The sequence below is a fragment of the Somniosus microcephalus genome, chromosome 2 (assembly GCF_052327205.1).
Source record: "Somniosus microcephalus isolate GS21.2 chromosome 2, FLI_Smic_1.0, whole genome shotgun sequence".
Taxonomy (NCBI): Eukaryota; Metazoa; Chordata; class Chondrichthyes; order Squaliformes; family Somniosidae; genus Somniosus; species Somniosus microcephalus.
The window spans coordinates 263149873-263176862 of NC_140988.1; the positions used below are offsets into that span (position 1 = coordinate 263149873).

The window sequence follows — 26990 nt, forward strand, 5'->3', positions numbered from 1 at the left end:
AAGCGACATGGAGAATTTGAAGCCACCAGAGCGTTTGAATCTCACAGAAAAAATCGACTACAATTGGCAGACTTTTAAACAGCAATTCGAACTCTACATTGCAGCCATCGGATTCGGTACGAAGCCAGACGCAAGGAAGATAGCGTTGCTGCTTATGGTTGCAGGCCCACAGGCGATAGAGGTATTAAATACATTTGTATTTAATCCAGTGGAGAACAGAGAAAAATTAGAAGATGTGCTAAAAAAATTTGGTGCACATTGCTCTCCCAAAAAGAATGAGACGTATGAAAGATACATCTTCCATTCTCGGACACAGCAACAAAATGAGACTTTTGATAGCTTTATAACTAATCTGAAACTGAAAGCACAGACATGTAATTTCTCTGAGCTGAAATCATCCATGATTCGTGACCAGATTGTGTTTGGTATTCATGATAAAAAAGTCAGGGAACGTCTGTTGAGAGAAACCGAACTAAATTTGGAAAATGCAGTGAAAATATGCCAAGCCAGCGAGCTAGCTCGAAAGCACGCGAAGACTTTCAGTGAAATCAATAATGATGCGATTGTAATAAGTGAAAATGCTGCTGTCGGTGCTGTGTCCTACAAGGGGAAGAAACATGGGCAGAACAGAAATGAAAAGCAATCGGAGGATGACATTTTTAATTGTAAACGCTGTGGTTACAAACACCAGTTAAGACAATGCCCAGCGTTTGGAAAAATGTGCACAAAGTGTAATGGAAAGAATCACTTTGCCAAACAATGCTTTTCAAAAGTAAAAACAACGAAAGGGCAACAAGTTAATGTGATTGAGGACACTGATTTAAGTGAGACATTTTTTGTAGGAATGGTGTCATGTGACGATATCAAAAAAGATACAGAAAATGTGCAGCCCTCAGAAATGGACAATGCTGAACATAAAGTTAATGCAGTAAAAGAGGACAAATGGATGATCCCACTGCAGGTAAATGGAGCATTAGTTACCTTGAAACTAGACACTGGGGCAAAAGCAAACTTAATCAGTATGAGTGACATTAACAATATGAAAGAAAAGCCCAAAATACAGAAAAAGTCAGTACTACTGAAGGACTATAATGGACAGAAAATAGATAGCTTAGGTGTATGCAGACTTAAAGTGACAGTCAAAGACAAAGTGCATCATCTCATGTTTTCTGTTGTGGCTGAAAGACTTGATTCACTGCTGGGTGACAAAGCTTGTGAGGACTTAGAACTGGTCAAGAGAGTCTACCGTATAAACTGTGCCATAAGCAGACCAGATGACTCGGTGGATTCTGTAGTGAATAATTTCCAGGATGTGTTCAAAGGATTTGGAGTTCTACCATTCACTTACAAGATCCAGCTAAAGGAGGATGCTCAGCCAGTGGTACATGCTCCATGAAGAGTTCCAGAACCCCTGCGTGACCGGCTCAAGAATGAACTGGACAGAATGACCACACTAGGAGTCATCAGGAAAGTCGAAGAGCCAACAGACTGGGTTAACTCCATGGTATGTGTAAAGAAAAAGAACAATGATCTAAGAATATACATGGATCCAAAGGACTTAAATGCAAACATAAAACGTGAACACTACCAGATTCCCAAGCGAGAAGAAATCACCAGTGAAATGTTAGGTGCCAGATACTTTACAAAGCTCGATGCCTCACAAGGATTTTGGCAACTAAAACTGGATGAAGAGAGCACCAAATACTGTACCTTCAACACACCATTTGGCAGGTATTGTTTCCTCAGAATGCCTTTCGGGATAATATCTGCATCTGAAATCTTTCATAGAGCGATGGAACACATAATTGAAGGTCAGGAAGGAGTTCGGGTCTATGTTGATGACATCATCATCTGGGGCTCCACACTGAAAGAACACAATGAGAGACTGACTAAAGTGCTACAGAGCATACGCCAGAATGGACTGAAGCTCAACAAAGCCAAGTGTCAGTTTGGCGTCCAGGAAGTCACTTTCCTAGGAGATAATCTATCTGGTAAAGGAATAGTGCCAGATATGGAAAAAGTAAACGCCATACTCAAAATGCCCCGGCCCACTGACAAAAAAGGAGTGCTACGCATCATGGGGATGATAAACTTCATTGGAAAGTTCATTCCTAACTTGTCAGCCAAGACAGCCTGTCTGCGAGACCTGCTACATAAAACAAATGAGTTTGCATGGACAGAAAGACATGAACAAGAGTGGATAAACCTCAAAACAGTGCTGACAACCACACCTGTACTCACCTTCTTTGACCCAACAAAAAGAATCAAAGTGTCAACGGATGCACCAAAAGATGGCCTAGGTGCGGTCTTGCTACAAGCAGAGAGTGAAGATTGGAAGCCTGTTGCCTATGCCTCCAGGTCTATGACTGATACTGAGTGTCGATACGCCCAGATTGAAAAGGAATGTCTAGGCTTGGTAGTTGGACTAGAAAAGTTTCATGGCTACATATATGGACTTCCCACCTTCACAGTTGAGACAGACCACAGCCCTCTGGTTGCCATCATAAAATAAAACCTGAATGAGATGTCTCCAAGGATTCAACGACTCATGATGAAGCTGCAAAGATATGACTTTGAACTGATCTACACACCAGGCAAATACATAGTGTTAGCAGATGCACTATCCCGAGCACCCACAATGAGTCATGTGAGCTCTACTGAAGAAGATGTGGATGTTCATGTGAGTATGGTCACTGCTGCGCTGCCTGTGTCAGACACAAAATCAAAGCAAATAGCAGAAGACACAGTAAAAGATACAGTATTACAAACAGTAATAGAGAGCATTCATCATGGTTGGCCAAAAGGTTCCTGTCCAAAATATTTTCACATAAGGTCAGAATTGAGTGTCGCAAGTGGACTATTACTAAAACAGAACAGAATAGTCATTCCACAGACTCTACGTCAAGACATGCTCAAAAGGATTCATGAGGGACACCTCGGAATTGAAAAATGCAAAAGGAGAGCAAGAGACACTGTTTATTGGCCTGGCATAAATAAGGACATTGAGAACATGATAGGCAAATGTGAGACATGTCAGAAACACCAAAACAAACAAGCAAAGGAACCAATGATAGTAGCTGACATACCAACAGCAGCATGGCAAAAGGTTGGTATGGACCTTTTTCATTTAAATGGTAAAGACTATCTAATAGTGATTGACTACTATTCTAACTACCCTGAGATGGCGCTGCTCTCAAGCACCATAGCAAGCAGTGTCATAATGCATGTGAAATCCATCTTCGCCAGACATGGAATTCCCAGGATTGCCGTTAGCGACAATGGTCCGTGCTTCAACTGTAAGGAGTGGCAACAGTTTGCAGCACATTATGACTTTCAGCACATCACATCCAGTCCTTTGTATGCTCAGTCAAATGGTAAGGCAGAGAAAGGTGTTCAAGTTCTCAAGCAGCTACTGAAGAAAGCGACAGAAAGCAAGTCTGATCCTTATCTCGTCCTGCTGAGCTACCGAGCCTTACCTTTAGACTGTGGTTCTTCACCTGCTGAACTACTAATGGGTCGCAAGTTGCGCACCACGCTACCCTGCTGTGCAAAACAACAGCAAAGTGAGGAACTGAGACAGAGACTTCAACTGTTAAAGCTGAAACAGAAATCATACTATGACAAGTCATCCAAAACTCTAAAACCATTGGCAAGGGATGATGTTGTCAGGATTGAGGATCCAGATGCATGGAACAGGAAAGCTACAGTTCTTGAGGAAGTAGGACCAAGGTCAAACACTGTTAGAACTGAGGAAGGACAGATTCTCAGGAGGAACCGCCGTTCCCTCCTAAAAACACAAGAGACTATTCAAGACCAGATTGATGACAATGCCGCAATTGCATCTTGTGATTCATCGCCAGAACAATCTCATGAAGACACATCAGACTTACCCGTGTTGAGACGCTCCACACGTGAAATAAAAGAGCCTGATAGACTTAATCTTTGAGTACAATGTAAAGCTTTGAAAATGTGTTGACTGTTTTGAAAATGTTTATGTTTATAGAGCACTAACAAAAGTGTTACTGATATTATCTTTATTGTTTTCTTGAAAGTTGATTGATATTGATTTTGTTAAACCTCAAAGAAAGGGGGATGTAATGATCAATAACATGTCATTCTATAATGGACACTAGGTGGAGCCGTAGAGCTGTGTAGAGCTGTATATAAGACTACACTACCTAGCTGTATATACATTAAGACTACATTACCCATGAGGCACTAGGCTACCCACAAGGCAGCAGTCAAGATGGCAGCCTACACACAGGAGCACACATGCTGCATCTCTACAGATACTGTACCTAGAGAACGTGTACTGAATAAATGACTAGCTAGAAGCTAGCTGTGTTCACAATAAGAATGTCTAGTTATTAATGAACATAAGACTCATGACTAGGCATTAACACTCAAAATATGCCCTGGCCAGATACGTGAAGAACACCATCACGGATTTCAACGTCTTTCCCCCACCAACTGAAGAAGAACCCACCTACACCACCGTCATAAAGGTAGTCCAACAGGATGTCTATTCTTCCCAAAAACCCCAGGGATGCTCTTGGGGGCGGTGGTAAAGAGGCCAATGAACCGGTGATGGAATTCTGGTGTCGCAGGAATTTGGATCACCACTTTTTTGACGGCTTCCTTATAGCAGTCCCAGTCGGTTTTGGCCAGATTCCACTGTGGGATTTGTTTCAACAGAATCGTGGCGATGTCGATGTCAAAGTGGGTGATGGGCCCATGTTAGCTATTGGAGAAGTCGGGAAGCATTTTGCAGGATGACTTCAAAATCTGTGATGGTGTTCTTCAAATATGTGGCTAGGCCATATTTCGGGTGGTAGTGGCTAGTTATGAGGTTGTATCCATGGATACGGTAGTGGTTGGCCTGTTGGTCATTGGAGACGTGGGTTTCTTGGAGCGTGAGGATGTCGATGTTTTGCGTCATCAACATGTTCGCGAGATACTTGCACTTTGCCTAGGAAAGTCCCTCAGTGTTGAGTTGGAGGATCCTTGTTCCAGGACGTATCTGGCATGTTGGTTGGCCCTGAAGAAAGGTATTATGGTGGCTTGAGTTGTTGCTTTGAAGAGTGGGAGATTATTGATCGATATTCGATTGCTGGATTGATGGCATTAGTTGTGATTTCTCACTTAACAGAGTGGGCCATGTGAAGGCTGCCATCTTCCACATCAAGTAAAAGGGTATTACAGTCTAATCGTGTTAACAGATTATTAATGATGAATTAACTAACTTTTAAAATATTACTTTTGACCCACAAATATAATCTGGTCCGCTGCCACCGTGGGACCCCTAGTCCCTGCGATTACAACTGCCTCCCCAGGCCCTCCCTCCCCTCCCAGCCTGCACTTACCTTGCTGGTAGCCAGCGCAGTCTCATATTTGGAGTCCTCAATCCAGCGAGCTGCATAGGGACACCCATTTGATGCCCGCAGCTCACCAGCCCGACAGTAACGAGGCCGGGTCCTCAACATCATGGCCACTTCTTCGCCACGGTTATGGGTGGTCTGCCGGCATACAGTCGGTCAAAAGTCAAAATCAACTCCCACAGCAATTAGAATAATCCTTTGTAAATAACTTTCACATATCTCATCACACAGTGGGTCCAGTTTTCATCCTCAGTTTTGGATGGGAATAGGGCAGTAGCGCTCTAAGAATAAGAACGTAGAACTTAACGTCCCGTTGCTGGTCCGTCCACTGCCATTTACATTGGTGGCCAGAGTGGCTGCCTGAAACAGGTGGGAGCCTCATTAAAGTATGCAAATCAGGATCTTATGAGGTTAAGAGAAACCCAATGCCATTTTCATGCACTTGAGTGTGGCGAACGTTCAGTTCTGGATGCGTCTCGTACTATTGTGTGTCAGCCGTGGCTCAGTGGGTAGCACACTCGCCTACTGAGTCAGAAGGTTGTGGGTTCAAGTCCAAGTCCGGATACTTGAGCACAAAAGTCGAGGCTGACACCAGTGCAGTACTGAGAGATGTTAAACCGAGGCCCCGTCTGCTCTCTCAGGTGGACGTGAAAGATCCCATGGCACTATTTCAAAGAAGAGCAGGGGAGTTATCCCCAGTGTCCTGGCCAATATTTATCCCTCAATCAAGATCACTAAAACAGATGATCTGGTTATTATCACATTGCTGTTTGTGGGAGCTTGCTGTGTGCAATATTAGCTGCTGCGTTTCCTACATTCAACAGTGACTACACTTCAAGAACAGTACTTCATTGGCTGTAAATGCATGTCTGTCTGTGGTACAGGTCAGAAATGGACATTTCTGGCTGTATTAAAAGGGGCACCTATTTGCTGATAATCAGGTCATTGATATCTGGAGAGTTGAAAGCGGTTTACTGAGAACATATTTTGGCTGGAATTGTGCTTTTTTGTTGCATTTCCTGCCATTTCAACCATTCTCAGCAAGGAGAGGTGCTTGCATAACTGGAATATGAGAACAAAACATTATGCAGACAATATCATCAAATGAAAGGGCATTACAGTTTAATCGGGTTAATAAATGACAAAATAAATAATAAGCACCCATGTGTCAACCCATAATTACTTTTTTTTTTACATTGCTTCTCTCTTAATCTGTTGCTACTATAAGGTGCTCCCCCAGTATCATTAGAATGGGAGGTGGAAGGCTATGAGAGCTTCTGAAATGCTAATGGTTGGGGACCTCCAGGAGCTCAACTCTAAGAGGGTTGACTGCAGCATCCTGGCAGCTGCCAGGGCAGACTGGTTCACCTGGTTTCCTGGCTCTATGGCGGGCATTGGTTGAGAGGTTGGTGGGTAAGCAGCATGCTGTCATCAGAGAAAGGGCAAGTGCCACTTCTGTGATGCCAATACCAGTCCAATGAAGCTGTGGTTCGGCACTTCCACTAATCTGCAGGATAGCAGACTGCAGAAGATCTGTGACATGATTGAAGCCTCTGTCAATGTGTTGCTCCAGCTTTTCAAAAGCGGCAGAGATGGTGGAACCCACAGCCTGAATGGCACCAATTTGAGCTTCGATCAATGATTCTAGTGCTGATGGCACAGGCTGATGGATAGAGCGCTCATCTGTAGGGTCCAGAGAGGTGACCACACACTCTATGGTAGACTGCAGAGTGTTGATGCAATGAACTAGAACGCCACACAAGCTGGAAGCGGACTCCTCATATTCTCAGATATGGTTTGGCAGCTCTTAGGAAGGCAGTCCAATGCCTTGAGCAATTGCTGCTACAAATGGAAAATATTTTAAAGACTGGGCCACTGAAGTCTGCATCTTGGGTAAGGTCATTGACAATGTCCCCCCTAATTTTTTTTTGGTTGCGCGGTCCCTTTAAGGGGCTGTGCGGCCCATTCACAGTTTCGCGCATGTGCGAAACTTAACATTGGAAAAGCCGACCCTGGGCTGTGTGGAACAGGCAGACAGCTGCGCAGCTTAGAGGGAACGTTGGATTGAACCCTATCAAGTATTTCACCCATGTTGTGGAGTTGATGCTTCTGGCATTGACATTCTCAACCACCTCCTTCCAGGCCTGCTGCAGTGTCCATCTGCCATATGAGGGTTGGAGGACCAGTCTCCAGGCCTTCACCTGCTTCGTCAGGGCTTCCACCACTGCATCACAGAAATTGGGAGCCATTGCAAAAGGCATTTATCACAGAAAGTTGTAAAAATTGCACCAAAAATTTTACAAATTTAATGCACACCTCATTTTAAAGAAATGCCGGACCCACTGGAAATCTCGCCCTCCAAAGTGGCAAGATGCGAATCAACGCTGCTAACACACGGGCAGCTCGCCTATGATATTTAAATAATGCTCAACTATCAAAATGGTTCAAGCCTCTCACTAATGACATTGGGCGGGCAATGTGATCGGTTTCCCCACCACCTGCCCGATTTGCACCACACATGAAAATTGACCCCAGTGATTTTTTTAAATAACTTTTCACTGTGAGAAACTATAATAATCTAAACAGCTTCTTAGAAATTACAATCCAATTTTTCTCTTTTTTTATATCTTGGAGTAGTTACCAGGACCTCCTGGATTTTGAATATCTGACCATTCAAATGTAAGGCGGTCTCAGTTGTACACAAACTGCACCAATCAGCAATCTAGCCTGTAGGCAATGAAAGTTGCAAGTTTGTATTGAAATAGGATCTGAATTGGAGTTAATTTTTAGCCTGTGACTGGAATAAAAGGAACAATTATTAAATATCTTAGTTTTGTTCCAAACACCAATAAGAGTGTTATTAAATGCCTTTTGCCATTCATCTGCCTAGTTGTTAAGTCTTTATAAATGTCATTCAACATTAACCCTTACATAAGAACATCTTGCTTTACCATTCAACTTAGTGCTTTCTGTACTTAGAATTACATAATTAAAGTCATTAATTAATAATGAACTATTCCATAGATCACAGTTATCCACTTATCTTCTGTCTTCTTTACTAGCTATTTTATGTTTTATGTCATCTGGTCAGTCCAATGTCTAATTTACACCTTCCTCCTTGATTTTACAAGCTTTCACTTCAATCATGGATCTCTTCTGAGAGACCTTATCAAATATTAACAGGTAATAGCAGTCACACTGCTTTCGCCCATGGTATCTTACAGTCCAGAATTTTGTAGATATGATCTATCTTTCATAAATCCACGTTTTGATTTCCTACCTTTATTCAGCTGGATGCTGTAAATTTATTGTGTTGTAATATACTGTAAAATAATTGACTAGTTTTTTCAGCTTTCGATATCAAATTACAAGGACTATAATTCCCAAGGTTACATTTATGCCTTAAAAAAATATATAGACAATGGCCCGTAATTTCCGATAGGAGGCTTCCTGTGTGCAGATGCCTCCTATCGGAAAAAAATTTACGAACTTACCTGAGGACTCCTGAGGTCTGGACACTTCCGCTCCTGGGCCTCTCCACAGTCGAAATGCGCAGGGCCCACGTATCCCAGGGGCGCATGCAGTTCATAAGCATCCCTGGGATCACGTGGGCCAGGCCAGCCAATAGGAGAAGGGAATCTCCCTTCATACTTTTGACAGATAGACCTGTCAAATATATGAATGGAGATCACCCCAAAAAGACACTAAAACATTAAATAAATTTTAAAAAACCATCATGTTTTTTAAATGAGTTAAAATTACATTAAATATTTTAAACAAAAATTTAATTTTTTGAAAAAATAATTTGTTTTTTACAGGGCTAAAAATAAACTTACCTTTTTTTAAAAAGTATTTTTAAATTATAAATGAAAATTTAAAAAAAAACTTTTTTTCAACTATTATGTTGGTAAAAGCAGGCCTTACGCAGGCTTTTACCAGGTGTAAGATTTCTAAGGGTTTTCTGCGGGCGGCGGTTCTGCAGGAAGCGGAACACTCTGCCCGCAGAGGCCCTTCTCTAGGGCAAGCGTCCAATCTGTCAAGAGCATTCTTGACAGATCGGAAATGCCGGTTTTCAGCGCATGCGCTTCGCATGCCTGAAACCGGCATTTCCGATATCCTTACGGGAGTGTACACAGCTCGTACGCACCCGTAGGCATCGGAAAATACGGGCCAATCTCTTCAATTTCCAGGCCTTTCAGTCCCATTCCTTCATTGAATAGGCTTTGCAAACTTTCCACTGCAGCATCCCCAACGAATATATTTTTCTACTCTCATGTGACTTCTATTTGGATAAAAGGCAATTTTCAACTTTCTTATATATGTTTATTATAACATACCTGTCCTTCATGCCCAGGTTACAGTAAATCCTTTATGGGAGGCATGATTTATTCATGGTTGTTGTTGAATAACATTTGAAAATTTGAAATGAAAACGACTGCTGTTAAGTTCAATAATTGGCCTTTACTAATTTCTTTCATTTCGGGAGGAAAAAATAAACAATTGGGAAAGTCATGAATGCTCAACTGGGCTGAGATAGAGTTTGAGTCTCATCGAGGCACATAGCATTTGTTTTTATCAACTATTTAATCTGAGCATCTAAATGTAAATATCATCAGCAATGGACTGCAGTTGTAACTGTTGAGGAGAATACATATTTGCATGTATGCATAGGTAGTTCGTGAGCACAGAACTCAAGGGCATGAGAATGAAATGATCAAATGAACAAGATTTGAGATTGGAAGGATTTTTTCCCTAGATAGTAATATGGAATTGAGCTCCAGATAAAACAGTTAATTAATAACCTCATTAACACTTAAAAATAGATGGATGAATATCTATTCAGGATTAAGTTTGAGGGTCAGTAGGGCAGCAGCATATAGAAATAATTCAATGCTGTGTAAAACTGCTAGGACTTTGGAAATACCATGCTAAAGAAAGCAATTAGTCAGGGATGAATATTGTAGGGTGAAAGGTTAGATAAGTAGTCTGGGCTTTTGCTTGACTTACTGGAACTCTGCTGAAATTTAACTTCCCGGTCACCTGGATTCCTCTGCCATCAGGACTGGACTACACTGTTTGACTCAGCTGCTGCGACTCTGCCCTGCCACTCAGTCGCTTCAAGTTTAAGTTGCTGAATTCTTTTCTCAAATTGGTTTCCGAGCTCCTGGACCTCTCTGGACATCTAAACTATGTTTCTGCTTTGCACCTCGCTGGATTACACCACTACGCTTCTGCACTGGACTATACTGGATTACACTGTAAGACTCATCTTCTGCGTCTCTTATTCTGCTGCTAAAAGATTTATTTAAAATAACTTTTAAACTGCGCCTGTCTCTCTGCTGAGCTGGTTCTACTGATTTTTCAGCTTTGTTGGCTTCTGGCTAGCTGCTGCTGTTTCGCTGCTCGTTCCACAGGTTTTTCAGCTTTGCTGGACGATGGTTTGTGTTTTTACATTTTCTGCGCCGCTTTTGTTCTACGGTGACCTCCAACTTGCGTCAATTTCGCCATCATCTTTCTGCACCACAACCAATTCTCGTTCCCATGGCAATAACCTCCATAGAAACATAGAAGATAGGAGCAGGAGTAGGCCATTCGGCCCCTCGAGCCCGCTCCGCCATTTAATGAGATCATGGCTGATCATCCAAATTCAGTACCCTGTCCCTGCTTTCTCCCCATATCCTTTGATCCCTTTAGCCTTAAGAAATATATCCAACTCTTTCCTGAAAATATTTAATGAACTGGCCTCAACTGCCTTGTGTGGTAGAGAATTCCACAGGTTCACCACTCTCTGGGTGAAGAAATTCCTCCTCATCTCAGGTAGAGGCAGGAACCCTCACAACATTCAAGAAGCATTTGGATGAGCACTTGAAATGCCATTGCATACAAGGCTATGGACCAAATGCTGGAAAATGGGATTAGACTGGACAGGGATGGATGGGCGGCGCAGACACGATGGGCCGAAGGGCCTCTTTCTGTGCTGTAAAACTCTATGACTATGACTCTATGACTCTAAATGGCTTACCCCTTATCTTTAGTCTGTGACCTCTGGTTCTGGACTTTCCCGCCATCGGGAACATCCTTCCTGCATCTAGTCTGTCTAGTCCTGTTAGAATTTTATAAGTTTCAATGAGATCCCCTCTCATACTTCTAAACTCTAGCAAATATAAGCCTAATTGACCCAATCTCTCCTCATTCATCATTCCTGCCATCCCAGGTATCAGTCTGGTGAATCTTCGCTGCACTCTCTCCATGGCAAGAACATCCTTCCACAGATAAGGTGACCAAACTGCACACAATACTCAAAGTGTGGTCTCAACAAGGCCCTGTACAACTGCAGCAAGACATCCTTGTTCCTGTACTCGAACCCTCTTGCTATGAAGGCCAACATACCATTTGCCTTCTTAACCACCTACTGCACCTGCATGCTTACCTTCAGCGACTGGTGCACAAGGACACCCAGGTCTCGTTGCACTTCCCCTTTTCCCAATCTATTGCCGTTCAGAAAATAATCTGTCTTCCTGTTTTTGCCACCGAAGTGGATAACCTCACATTTATCCACATTATACTGCATTTGCCATGCATCTGCCCAATCACCCAACCTGTCCAAATCATACTGGAGTTTCTCGGCATCCTCCTCACAGCACACACGCCTACCCAGCTTTGTGTCGTCTGCAAACTTGGAGATATTACATCTAGTTCCCTCGTCTAGATCATTTATATATATTGTGAATAGCTGGGGTCCTAGCACCGATCCCTGCGGTACCCCACTAGTCACTGCCTGCCACTCGGAAAAAGACCCGTTTATTCCAACTCTTTGCTTCCTGTCTGCCAACCAGTTCTCTATCCAAGACAGTACCTTACCCCCAATCCCATATGCTTTAACTTTGCACACTAATCTCTTATGCGGGACCTTATCAAAAGTCTTCTGATAGTCCAAATACACCACATCCACTGGTTCTCCCTTATCTATTCTACCAGTTACATCCTCAAAAAATTCCAGTAGATTAGTCAAGCATGATTTACCTTTTGTAAATCCATGTTGACTTTGTCTGATCCTGTCACTGTTTTCCAAGTGCTCTGCTATTACATCTTTTATAATGGACTCTAGCATTTTCCCCACTACCGATGTCAGGCTTACCGGTCTATAACTCTTTGTTTTCTCTCCACCAGACTTTTTAAATAGTGGGGTAACATTAGCTACCCTCCAATCCATGGGAACTGTTCCAGAGTCTATAGAATTTTGGAAGATGACCAGCAATGCATCTACTATTTCTAGGGCCACTTCCTTAAGTACCCTAGGATGTAGATTATCAGGCCCTGGGGATTTATCGGCCTTCAATCCCGTCAATTTCCCTAACACCATTTCCCTGCAAATACTGATTTCATTCAATTCCTCCCTCTCATTAGACCCTATGTTCCCCGACATCTCACGGAGGTTATTTGTGTCCTCCTTTGTGAAGACAGAACCAAAGTATGTATTTAAATGGTCTGCCATTTCTTTGTTCCCCATTATAAATTCCCCTGATTCTGACTGCAAGGGACCTACGCTTGACTTCACCAATCTTTTTCTCTTCACATATCGATAGAAGCTTTTACAGTCAGTTTTTATGTTCCCTGCAAGCTTACTCTCATAATCTATTTCCCCCCTCTTAATTAATCCCTTTGTCCTCCTTTGCTGAATCCTAAACTGCTCCCAATCGTCAGGTTTGCTGCTTTTTCTGACCAAATTGTATGTCCTCTCCTTGCATCTTATGGTATCCCTAATTTCCCTTGTTAGCCACGGTTGAGTCACCTTTTTTGTTTTCTTTTTATGCCAAGCAGGGATGAACAAATTCTGCAGTTCATCCATGCGATCTTTAAATGTTAGCCATTGCCTATCCACCGTCAACCCTTTAAGTAATGTTTCCCAATCCATCCTAGCCAACTCGTGCCTCATACCATCATAGTTTCCTTTATTTAAATTCAGGATCCTAGTCTCTGAGTCAACTACTTCACTCTCCATTTTAAAGAAGAATTCTATCATATTATGATCGCTTCTCCCCAAGGGGCCTCACACAAGATTGCTAATTAATCCTTTCTCATTACATAATACCCAGTCTAAGATGGCCTGATCTCTAGTTGGTTCCTCAACATATTGGTCCAGGAAACCATCCCGTATACACTCTAGGAATTCCTCCTCCACAGTACTGTTACTAATTTGGTTAGCCCAATCTATATGTAGATTAAAGTCACCCATGATAACTGCTGTGCCCTTATTGCACGTGTCTCTAATTTCCCATTTAATGCCACCCCCAACCTCAGCATTACTGTTTGGGGGTCTGTATACAACTCCCACTAACATTTTCTGCCCCTTGGTATTTCTCAGCTCTGCCCATACAGATTCCACATCATCAGAGCTACAGTAATATCCTTCCTTACTATTGTGTTAATCTCCTCTTTAACCAGCAATGCTACCCCACCTCCTTTTCCTTTTTTCCTGAATATTGAATACCCCTGGATGGTGAATTTCCAGTCTTGGTCACCCTGCAGCCATGCCTCCATAATCCCAATTATATCATATCCGTTTACATCTATTTGCGCAGCTAATTCATCCACCTTATTGCGAATGCTCCTCGCATTAAGACACAAAGCCTTCAGGCTTGATTTTTTTAACACTCTTAGTCCTTTTAGAATTATTATGTACTGTGGCCCTGTTTTATTTACACCCTTGATTTCTCTGCCTTCCACTTTTGCTTTTCTCCTTCCTGTCTTTTGTTTCTATCCTTGCTTCCCTTTCCTCTGTCTCCCTGCACAGGTTCCCAACCCCCTGCCATTTTAGTTTAAACCCTCCCCAACAGCACTAGCAAACACTTCCCCAAGGACGTAGGTTCCAGTCCTGCCCAGGTGTAAACCGTCCGGTTTGTACTGGTCCCACCTCCCCCAGAACCGTTTCCAATGTCCCAGGAATTTGAATCCCTCCCCCTTGCACCATTCCTCTAGCCACGTATTCATCTGAAATATCCTTCTATTTCTACTCTGACTAGCACGTGGCACTGGTAGCATTCCTGAGATTACTACCTTTGAGGTCCTATTTTTTAATTTACCTCCTAACTCCCATATTCAGCTTTTAGGACCTCATCCCATTTTTTTACCTATATGCACCATGACAATTGGCTGTTCACCCTCCCCCTCCAGAATGCCCTGCAGCCACCCCGAGACATCCTTGACCCTTGCACCAGGAAGGCAACATACCATCCTGGAGAAACGCCTGTCTATTCCCCTTAAAATAGAATCCCCTATCACTATAGCTCTCCTGTTCTTTTTCCTCCCATCCTGTGCAGCAGGACCAACCATGGTGCCAGGAAGTTGGCTGCTGCTGCCTTCCCCCGATAAGCCATCTCCCCCAACAATATCCAAAGTGGTATATCTGTTTGAAAGTGGGATGGCCACAGGGGACCCCTGCACTACCTGCCTGCGCCTACTACTCTGCCTGGTGGTCACCCATTCCCTTCCTGTCTGTGCATCTTTTACCTGCGGTGTGACCAACTCCCAAAATGTGCTATCCACGATGTCCTCAGCATCGCGAGTGCTCCAGTATCTATCCATTCGCAGCTCCAGCGCCGCAATGCGGTCTGTCAGTAGCTGCAGCTGGATACACTTCCCACATACATGTCCCTGATTTCCCACATAGTGCAGGAGGAGCATGCCAGGACCAAGCTGTGCTGCCATGACTTACCCTTTAATTAATTAATTAATTCAAATTAAATTAAATCAAATCAATACCACTAATTACACTACAATTAAATGATATACTCAAGGGCCCTTGTTTACTACCACCCACTGCTACACAACATAGACCCTAGAAACTATAAACCACAAAAAATAAGTTTGGAAAAATGCGAGAAAGAGAGAAATGCTCAGCAACCAATCACTTACCTGCTTTCCGGTGATGTCACACTTCGATTACTTTTTACTTCTCGCTGCTGCCACCAGTGTGTCTGGGCTGCTCTCACTCCCCGCTCTTTAACTCCTCGGTCTCCGTACTCAGTCTCCACCCAGGGCCGCTCTCACTGCTGCCGCCGGTGTGTCTGGGCCGCTCTCGCTCCCCGCTCTTTAGCTCCTCGGTCTCCGTACTCAGTCTCCACCCAGGGCCGCTCTCACTGCTGCCGCCGGTGTGTCTGGGCCGTTCTCACTCCCCGCTCTTTAACTCCTCGGTCTCCGTACTCAGTCTCCACCCAGGGCCGCTCTCACTGCTGCCGCCGGTGTGTCTGGGCCGCTCTCGCTCCCCGCTCTTTAGCTCCTCGGTCTCCGTACTCAGTCTCCACCCAGGGCCGCTCTCACTGCTGCCGCCGGTGTGTCTGGGCTGCTCTCGCTCCCCGCTCTTTAACTCCTCGGCCTCCATACTCAGTCTCCACCCAGGGCCGCTCTCACTGCTGCCGCCGGTGTGTCTGGGCCGCTCTCGCTCCCCGCTCTTTAACTCCTCGGTCTCCGTACTCAGCCTCCACCCAGGGCTGCTCTCACTGCTGCCGCCGGTGTGTCTGGGCCGCTCTCGCTCCCCGCTCTTTTTTAAATCCTCGGTCTCCGTACTCAGTCTCCACCCAGGGCCGCTCTCACTGCTGCCGCCGGTGTGTCTGGGCCGCTCTCGCTCCCCGCTCTTTAACTCCTCGGTCTCCGTACTCAGTCTCCACCCAGGGCCGCTCTCACTGCTGCCGCCGGTGTGTCTGGGCTGCTCTCGCTCCCCGCTCTTTAACTCCTCGGTCTCCGTACTCAGTCTCCACCCAGGACTGCTCTGGCTGCTGCCGCCGGTGTGTCTGGGCTGCTCTCGCTCCCCGCTCTTTAACTCCTCGGTCTCCGCGCTCAGTCTCCACCCAGGGCTGCTCTCGCTGCTGCCGCCGGTGTGTCTGGGCTACTCTCGCTGCCCGCTCTTTAACTCCTCCGTCTCCGTGCTCAGTCTCCACCCAGGGCCGCTCTCACTGCTGCTGCTGGTGTGTTTGGGCCGCTCTCGCTCCCCGCTCTTTAACTCCTCGGTCTCCGCGCTCAGTCTCCACCCAGGGCCGCTCTCGCTGCTGCCGCCAATTCTCTACTCTTCAAATATCTTCTGGATTTCACTCGCCTGCTACACCTGCCTCCAAACTTGCACAACAGTTCATAAATGCTCCATGCCAACTCCATCCTACCTACGTCAACTTTATCCCTCCATGGGACCTCTGACTTTAATTCTGGTCTTCCTACTATCGTCTTCAACCTATTCCCTGCTACTACTAGGAAATATGTATCCCATTAATTACTACATAACCAGACTTATGCAACCTGAGATTTTCCCTGTGTCCATTCATGTACGCACTTTGATTGTCGCTCCGGGCCCGAGTCATTCACTTCTATTGCCACTTTTTTCTCCCCACTTTTCCTTTTCTCTCTACCCCTCCCTGACCGCTCTCTCCTGTCATCGTGCCTCCTTTCATCTCTCCTCCCTCGGATACTCTGCCCTCCCAAATCCCTACCCCAATCCTTCATTACTCTTCAACCTTCTTACTTTCCTGTCGCTGTCCCAGGCTTGACTCCCTCTTAGATAAGCCTATAGCTTCCCTCTGTGCCTCTCTTGGCATCCTCCAAAAGGCCCACAATGGCACTCGTCGCTGCCTCCTCATGAGCAGCAACCCCAACTGTCCCATCCTACTCTCTCACTGACCTTCCCGCCCAGCGCGCCCGCTGGGGCCTAATCTTGCCAATATTCTCCCTGTCCAACTCACCCCCCCCAGCGCTGACCCTGTGGATGCTGGCAGTGGGTCAGCCATCACCAACCCTCTCCGCATCTCCCTCCAGAATGTCCGTTGACTTGTGAACAAGGCCCTTGCCATCCATGAGGTTATCGTGGATGATTGCATTGACATCATGGCCCTGACGGAAACCTGACTGAGGGGTGATGACACCTTACCCTTAAATTAAGCCTCCCCGCCTGGTTATACCTTCCACCACTTGCCCCGCCCAGACCGCCATGGTGGCGGTGTGGCCCTCATTACCAAATCACACTTTGGTCTGTCCCCCTACTCCTCTGGCACTTTCCCCTCCTTTGAGCATCTCGCCATATTCTACCCTTCTCACCTATTATTTAAAATTCTCATTCTCTACCGCCCACTGAAGTATCCTGTAAATGTTATTACCGCAATATCTTCACTGCTTTCCTCCCTCAGCCTTTGCACCGAGCGACTTCTCATCCTCGGTGATTTCAAACTCCATCTCAATTCATCATGCTCTCTCTCCTCTGAGTTTACTCCCTCCTCTCCTCCCTTAATCTCTCCCTCCATGTAAACTCCCCAACCCATATTCACGGCCATCCCCTCGACCTTGCCATCGCTCGTAGCCTTGCTACTCCCATCGTGTCAATCACAGATAAGGCCATCTCTGACCACTTCATCGTATTGCATTCTGCTCACATCCCCCCACTGCCCCCCCTACCCCCCACCACCCTCCCCCCAACCCTACTTCCTTCTGTGTCTGCCCCTGGAAAAAAACTCTCTCCCAACTCTCTTACAACTGCATTTACGAAATCCCAACTGTCCAGCCGTTGATCTTCCATTGACCATGGCATTTCTGCAGCTACCGATCTGCTCAACCACACCCTCACCACCACCTTTGATGCCATAGTCCCTATTAAAACAATTACCCTCTCTCACCCTGGCCATTACCCCTGGTACAGCCCTCATCTTCACTCCCTTAAGTCCAAGTGACGCAGACTTGAATGGATATGGTGGACAACTGGTTTAGCCATTCACCACCTTTGGATTATTGTGAGCTGAATTTGTGTTGTTAGATTTTCTTTGCCTGCATCTTTGTTTTGCTGCCTTTGTGATAGCATGATTTTTGATTGCTACACATAAAAATCTGGAATTAGGAATTCCATTAGGCATTCTTCTCTACATTTTGGAGGAAACAGAACAGGATGAAACGAGGGATGTGAGGCAAATCTTCTTGCACGAGAGATGGATTGCCTATACGCATCCTATCTACAGAGCCAGGCATACTTACCTGCAAATGTCTGGGGAAAATTGCCTTCACAGGCTATAGTTCCCAGGATAGCAGTGACAGAGTTATGCCATCTGCTGGAATCTGACCTGCAGACAATCTCCATCCACCACCGGAATGGCACACCAGTGACAGTCACAGTCATTACAGCCCTGGAATATTATGCCTCGGGCTCATTGCAAATTACCACAGGGGACAGCAGTGACATCAATCAATCTGCAATGCACAGATGCATCAAGCTGGTCCTGAACTGAAAACCTTTAAATTCCTCAGCTTTCATCTACACTTGAGTGTCTGCAACTCAATGAAGCTGTTTGTGGCACTGATTAAATAACAAGGGGGGAAAAATTCAGTTGGTTTGCACCTCCTGTGAAGAGGGCGCTAATGGGGCACAAAGCAACTAGCGCCCGTGCGTGGCGATGTTTGCGCCGCTCACGAAATTAACGAGACATTTTGCGGCAGCGCTAAATACAACCGCCACGATCTCCTGCGCCAGCAGATCATGACGTCAGTCGAGTGTGCAATGCCCCGGTAGCGCCCCGGACCGGCTATTGAGTGGCGCCTCCTGCCTTACCGCCTGCCGCTAGCAATGACAGGTTGAGGGGAGTGTTTTGCAGTCAAGAAGGAACTGGGGGAGGGCTATTTAAAGGCGACCGCTTCCTGCCTTTTTTTGTTGGTGACATTTTTGCACCACGCATTCTGAGAGAGAGAGAGACTTCTGGAGAGATTCAACGCTGTGTGAAGGAGTTTTGGGTACTGAGCAGCACTTTGCAGGTTCATTTTGATTTGCCCTTCCTTGTATCGATTTAGAAGAGACTGTGGGGGCTGCACTCTGAGCTCTTTCCCTGGGTCTCTCCATTGTTCTTTCCAGCAGATTTGATGTATAGGTCTCTCCAGGCCGAGATTCAAGGCTGCAATGAGTAGGATGTGGATGGAGAGCAAGATCAACTCTCCCCTTTAAGAACTGGCCGGCGCCATTGTGTCTGTGTTCCATTGCTGACTGACATCACATGAGCTTCACCAGCGCTCTGAGGTAGCGCCTCGCTCCTTGGCCTTTGCGCCTTAAGACAGGTGTGTTGCGCCTGATTTAGCGCTCCAATCACCTCCAGGGGCGATAAATGCCAAGTTTGCAGTTGGAGGCGATAATTAGCGCCAGGCGCTAAACTTTGCGCACGGCCGATAATCACGCCCCAAACGGGGCGATACTGAATTTTTCTCCTTAGAAACCTTGTACAACAGATAAGCTGAGATGACAACAAGTATGCTTTTTTAAGGTTAATATATAAAGGTTAGCATTGTTATTGAACTGTATTCATCAAAGATGGTATCCCACAGAAGATGTATATAAACATTTTTTTTGATTTATTTGTGTGTTTCGAAGTAGCTGGATGGCAATCAACCCAACCCTCCAAAGCCCCTAATAGTTTAATATTTAAAAAAATCTACATTTATCAGATGATAGGAACAGTTTTTGATTACTTTATTATTTAACCATTTTCTTCTTGGGGGTATTTTTTTTAGATTTAAAACATGATAGAGTTTTCAATTTTGTGCCCAGCTGTTTATTACTGAGAGTCTGGAACAAATTGTCTCCTTTAGTCGATTTAGAAAAGGAAAATGCAAGTAATCAAATTCGCAGTCTTTTATCTTTCAAATCCTGATTGGGATTTGTTTCAATTATGATTTCAGAAAGAAAAATATCTCTCACCAATAGAAGTAAAAACTAGCTGAATTTATCTGGATAGCTGCCAATGTATTGTTGTGTTTACAATGGAGGAGTCGAGGCTTAACCATACTGCAGACTGTTCTATCACAATTATTTTTTTCACTAAATGAAAATAACGATGAAGGAATGTGGCATTTAATTCAGTGAGGCCAATTAACAAGAGACACTCTAATTGTTTTCATTTTACTTGGAAACACAGTAACAAGATATATAGCAATTACACGGTATTGGAACATTGCTGATACCATTCAGTATCCTTTCCCACTCCCAATCAATAAAATTCAGTAAAGATCAGTCCTCAATCAGATTCACTCAACAACTTTGCTGTGATAGATCATTTCAATAGAAATTGTCAAGAAATGGTAACATTGCATTGGCATAGTTGTCGAGAGGGGGAGAACTCTCTTGAAAATTGTCTTGACATATTTACGAGAGAGTGTGGCAAAGCCACTAAGAGACTCTCACAGTGATTTGTATAATTGCCTTTAATCATGATTATTACCTTTCAGTGTTAGCTCTGGTTAAACAGAGCTAGATCGACAAAATCGCGATCTGACGCGATGACATCATCACGTGGGTCATGTGACGTCCCCAACAGCGGGAAATGCGATGATGTCATGACGTCAGAGGTAGAGGGCGTGGCCAGCCAGTCCTCGTGTGGAGATAGAGTAAAGACCTGTTATGGGCAGCACGGTGGCATAGTGGTTAGCACTGTTGCCTCACAGCGCCAGGGACCCGGGTTCGAATCCGGCCTCGGGTGACTGTCTGTGTGGAGTTTGCACATTCTCCCCGTGTTTGTGTGGGTTTCCTCCGGGTGCTCCGGTTTCCTCCCACAGTCCAAAGATGTGCAGGTTAGGTTGATTGGCTATGATAAATTGATCCTTAGTGTTAGGGGGCTTAAATACGTGGGGTTACAGGGATAGGGTGGGATATCTGTTGGGGTTATGGGGATCGGGTGGGATATGTGTCGGTGCAGGCTCGATGGGCCGAAATGGCCTCTATCTGCACTGTGGGGTTTCTGTGGTTTCTGTGAGAGCTTCTCCTGCATTTTCTTGTTTTGTAAAGTTTTAATACATTAAACTCAGTTTGTTAACCTCCAGTGAGTTTACAGATTCTTTGCTAGGAGTGCAGAGACCCCTACAAGAGCATGAAGGGCTTCTTAAATTACAGATAACAAATGTAAGACCAAACCAGGGATGCTTAATGCTGTCATTTTCTAAGCTGAGCCACTATTAATTTAATGATCACAGATAGAAACAAACAGAAGAAAATTAAAAATCTATTTATGTGCATATGCACCGCACCTTACTGTCCATTAAAGGTGAGCCTTTACTATTTTACAGCCATATGTATCCTTAATTATGTTAACTGCTGCTTCTAATATATTATACCTCATCATGTTAAAAACAGATGAAAATTTATACTGCAGTGTCAGAATTATTCTTTATTTTTAATATACAGTAGATCTTTCGGGCCCAAATTTCCTGGCATGGGGGAGGGTGCAACTCAGGTGGATCACGGGAGTGGGGGTGGTGGTAGGGGAGCAGAAGTTTGGGGCAGAACTCCTATCCACTAGGTTCTGTTCCATTTGTCCTTGGTCAGAATTCGGATGGGGAGCTGGGAGAGACTTACATCAACTGCACTCTGCCTAAGTTGGAGGGATATCTGGAGGCATTCCGGGCTATACAAGAATTCTGCCTAGCATGTCACTCTTGGACCTATCAGTTCCTATGTGTGCTGAGAGCAGAAGTGGATACTGCATTGGACCTTACCCATTTTAAAATTTTTATTTGTTTATGGGATAAGGGCGTCACTGGCAAGGCCAGCATTTATTGCCCATCCCTAATTGCCTTTGAGAAGATGGTGGTGAGCCGCCTTCTTAAACTGCTGCAGTCCCTGCAGTGAAGGTACTCCCACGGTGCTGTTAGGTAGGGAGTTCCAGGATTTTGGCCCAGCGATGATGAAGGATCGGCGATATACATCTAAGTCAGGATGGTGTGTGACTTGGAGGGGAACTTGGAGGTGGTTGTGTTCCCATGCGCCTGCTGCCCTTGTCCTTCTAGGTGGAAGAGGTCACGGGTTTGGGAGGTGCTGCCGAAGAAGCCTTGGCGAGTTGCTGCAGTGCAACTTGTAGATGGTACACAGTGCAGCCACAGTGCGCCGGTAGTGGAGGGAGTGAATGTTTAAGGTGGTGGATGGGGTGCCAATCAAGAGGGCTGCTTTGTCCTGGATGGTGTCGAGTTTCTTGAGTGTTGTTGGAGCTGCACTCATCCAGGCAAGTGGAGAATATTCCATCACACTCCTGACTTGTGCCTTGTAGATGGTGGAAAGGCTTTGGGGAGTCAGTAGGTGAGACACTCGCCACAGAATACCTAGCCTCTGACCTGCTCTTGTTGCCATAGTATTTATGTGGCTGGTCCAGTTAAGTTTCTGGTCAATGGTGACCCCCAGGATGTTGATGGTGGGGGATTTGACAATGGTAATGCCGTTGAATGTCAAGGGGCAGTGGTTAGACTCTCGCTTGTTGGAGATAGTGATTGCCTGGCACTTGTGTGGCGCGAATGTTACCTGCCACTTATCAGCCCAAATCTGAATGTCGTCCAGCTCTTGTTGCATGTGGCACCGACTGCTTCATTATCTGAGGAGTTGTGAATGGCGCTGAACACTGCAGTCATCAGCGAACATCCCTATTTCTGACCTTATGTTGGAGGGAAGATCATTGATGAAGCAGCTGAAGATGGTTGGGCCATGGGATATGATAGCATTGTGGTTATGTTATTGGACTAATAATCCATAGAATGTGAGTTAAAATCCCTCCATAGCAGTTTTCATGTGGTTCCTGAGCTTTATAAATAGAGGCATAGAGTAAAAAAGCCAAGAAGTTATGTTAAACCTATAGAAAACACCAGCTCTCCTTGGAGCAGAGACTCTAAGAGGAGATTTGATAGAGGTGTTTAAAACTAGGAAGGGTTCAGAAGGAGTAAATAAAGAGTAAATACCATTTATCCCTCCCTTAACAAATCCATGCTGACTGTCTTTGATTAATCCAGGCCTTTATAAATGACGATTATTACTGCCCCTCAGAAATTTTTCCAATAATTTGTCCATCACCGAGGTTAGGCTAACTGGCCTGTAATTACTCAGTCTATCCCTTTCTCCCTTTCTAAGCAACTACAACATTAGCAGTCCTCCAGTCCTCCAGCACCACACCTGTAGCCAGAGAGGATTGGAAAATGATGGTCAGAGTCTCTGCTATTTTCTCCCTTGCTTCTCTTAACAGCCTGGGATACATTTAATCTGGGCCTGGTGATGTATTTACTTTCAAAGATGCTAAACGCCTTAATATTTCCTCTCTCAGTATGTTTATCGCATCTAATATTTCACACTCCTCTCCTTACCTACAATGACTGCATCGTTCCTCTCTTTTCTGAAGACAGGCGCAAAGAATTCATGAAGGACCATACCCACATCTTCCGCCTCCACACACAGGTCACCTTTTTGGTCTCTAATAGGCCCTACTCTTTCCTTAGTTATCCTCTTGCGCTTTATGTATTTATAATACATCTTTGGGTTTTCCTTTATTTTACTTGCCAATATTTTTTCATGGCCTCTTTGTTTTTGTTTTCCTAATTTCTTTTTTAATGTTGCCCCTGCACTTTCTATACTCTTCCAGGCTTTCTGCAGTATTTAGCTCTCAATATCTGACATAAGCTTCCCTTTTTTGCCTTATCCTACCCTGTATGCCCCTTGACATCCAAGGGCTATAGATTTAGGAGTCCCACCCTTTTTCTTTGTGAGAACATGTTAGCTCTGAACCCTCACTATCTCCTCCTTGAATGCCTCCCATTGCTCTGACACTGATTTACCTTCAAGTTGCTGTTGCCAGTCCACTTTTGCTAAATCACATGTCAGCATAGTAAAATCAGCCTTTCCCCAATTGAGAACTTTTACTCCTGGTCGATCTTTGTCCTTTTCTATAACTATGCTAAATCTAACTGAATTAGGATCACTACCACCAAAATGCTCTCCCACTGATGCCCCTTCCACCTGCCCAGCTTCACTCTCTACAACTAAATTAAGAACCGCCCCCTCTCTTGTTGGGCGTGGATAATGTGGATAAATGTGAAGTTATCGGGGGCGATTTTTAGTGTGCCGTGAGGCGGGCTTTTAGGTGTGTGGGGGGCTAAATTCCCCAATTCGGGGGGTCCCAACACCATCCCGCCCAAAACCCGCCTCCATGTAAGTTTCAAAGGAGGCTGTTGGATCCGTGATTCAGAGGATATGCTGTTATAAAATAATCACACGGATGCTGTACATCAACAATAAACAGGTCTTTACTGGAGGAGGGTAGTCTCAAGACAGGGGGTACAGAGGAATGCGCAAAGCTTATATACCGGTGTGGTCACTGCCGGTACTACAGTATACAGGAGCTGTAAAAGTAGTTCTGACTTAAAGGCACATACACTACAATTCCTCCCCTTTTAGATTAGTAGTACCCCTAATATTCAAATAACAATTAACATTTCAACATGTACATTTAACAACAAAAGTCCATTTATAGATTCAGTCTTTGGGGCGGCTTCCTGACCCTTTCGGGATAGCGCCTTTCCGGAGGTTCTTGTTCTTGGTGCAGAGGCGATTCTGACTCCTTTTCATCGGGTAGTTCATCGGGTTCCACTGCTACTGGGTCTGAAGTAGATGCTACCGGTATGTCGGGTTCATCCCCAGGTACTCGAGACATGGGGTTGACGTGTTCCTGTGACGCTAAGATCTGATCGACGTGGCGTCTCACAATGTTCTCCCCGACATCCTCTGTGTACATTAATGGCCCCTGCCTTGTACATATCGTTCCGGGTTGCCATTTCACTGTTCGATAGTCACGGGCCAAGACTGGTTGCCCTACATTGAAGCTCCTTGTCGGCTTCTCATTGATGTGCTGGAATTGTTTGTCCTCAACATTACTTCGCACATTTGGTCTGAGCAAGTCCAGACGAGATCTCAACCTTCAGTTAAAGAACATCATGGCCGGGGTCTGGTTGGTAACTGCATGTGTCGCGTTTCGGTAGGCTAATAAGAAATTGTCCATCTTATGCTGTAGTGGAATTTCATCGTCGCACATGGCCTTTATCGCCTTCTTAAAAGTTTGTACGAACCTCTCAGCCAATCCATTTGTGGCTGGATGATACGGGGCGGATGTGTAATGCCTTACCCCATTCCTTCTCATAAATTTTTGGAACTCGTCGGACACAAACTGTGGTCCATTATCAGAGCAAATCTGCTCTGGCAAACCGTTTCTGGCAAATATGGTCCGTAGGACTCCAATCGTTTTCTCTGCAGTGGTTGAAGACATTTTTATCACCTCAGGCCACTTTGAATGAGCATCCACTGCTATTAAGAACATTGAGTCCATGAATGGACCAGCGAAATCAATATGCACCCGTTGCCATGGAGAGGATGGCCACTCCCATGGGTGTAGAGGGGCATGTGGTGGTGCATTTTGGACCTTCTGGCATCCTAAGCAGCTCTTAGTTAGGTCTTCGATTTGTTGATTGATTCCCAGCCACCACACATAAGCCCTAGCAAGGCTTTTCATTTTCACTCCCCCCAGATGACCTTCATGTAGCTCATTTATTTTAAATACGTGGGGTTACGGGGATAGGGTGGGATATGTGTTGGTGTAGGGGTTACGGGGATCGGGTGGAATATGTGTCGGTGCAGGCTCGATGGGCCAAAATGGCCTTTATCTGCACTGTGGGGTTTCTGTGATTCTGTGATTTAGCACTCTCTCCCTTAACTTGGGTGGAATCACCACTCTGGATCCACACATCACTGTCCCCTGGCATACTGACAGCTGTTCTCTTCTGGATGAGAATGCTGGCAACAGTGAGTCGCCATGTGTTGGCCATCCCCTCACCATCAATTCATATACCCGCGACAGTGTCGGATCATTTCGGGTCTCCTTCTCTATATCCGCGTTTGTTACTGGCAATCGTTCAATTATTGACGAAAATAATATCTCGATAGGGTCCACTGCTGGTGCTTCCTCCACCGTAGGCAGTGGCAGGCGCGATAGCCCATCAGCGTTCCCATGCTGTTTCGTGCCTTTATATTCTATTTCATATTAATTCGCCCCTAGAAACAGGGACCATCTTTGTAACCGCTGTGCAGTCATCACTGGAACGCCCTTCTTAGGATTAAAGATGGAGACAAGTGGTTGGTGGTCAGTCAGCAAGGTGAACTTCTGCCCATGCAGATAGTGGTTGAATTTTTTTACTCCCCATACTAGGCTGAGGGCCTCCCTGTCAATCTGGGCGTAGTTGCGCTCGGCTGAGGTTAGTGACCAAGACGCAAAGGCTACTGGCCTCTCCAACCCGTCTGGGAATTTGTGCGACAGCACCACTCCAATACCATAGGGTGATGCATCACATGCCAAACGAATTGATAGTGCTGGGTTGAAATGGGCCAACACCTCTTTTGATGTGATCAATTCCTTACACTTCTGGAAAGCTCGTCTACGTTCGTCATCCCACTTCCATGGTACCCCTGTTTGCAGTAGGGTGTTCAGTGGGTGTAATACCGTAGACAAATTTGGTAAGAACTTGTGGTAGTAGTTTACCAGCCTGAGGAACGACCTCAGTTGCGACACATTTTCCGGTGCTGGATCCTTGACTACTGCCTCAATCTTGTCAGGGGACTTATGTAACCCCTCTTCATCAATGACGTGGCCACAATACGAGATCTGTTTCTGGAAAAACTTGCACTTGTGGCGATTAGCTCGTAGCCCATACTCCTTTAATCTGGTGAGCACCTTCTCCAAGTTGGCGAGGTGATCACCGTCATTTTCGCCCGTGACCAAGATGTCGTCCAAATAACACTGGGTCCCT

General features: G+C 45.1%; 1 protein-coding gene across 6 annotated transcripts in view; it reads left to right on the forward strand.

Annotated features, from left to right (window-relative positions):
- The window catches only part of LOC147123364 (3',5'-cyclic-AMP phosphodiesterase 4D-like), a 455522-nt gene that overhangs the window by 277569 nt on the left and 150963 nt on the right, over positions 1-26990 (forward strand). For 2 of the 6 annotated variants that reach the window (XM_085971591.1, XM_085971613.1), the window contains 2 exons: positions 8510-8561; positions 10439-10636. The exons of 1 other annotated variant lie outside the window; for it this stretch is intronic. In XM_085971591.1, the coding sequence (XP_085827717.1) occupies positions 10568-10636 (69 nt within the window). In that variant the 5' untranslated portion in view covers positions 8510-8561; positions 10439-10567. Of the gene's footprint in view, positions 1-8509; positions 10637-26990 lie in introns of all 6 variants that reach the window. 3 more of the 6 variants (XM_085971605.1, XM_085971595.1, XR_015074321.1) reach the window with 2 other exon arrangements.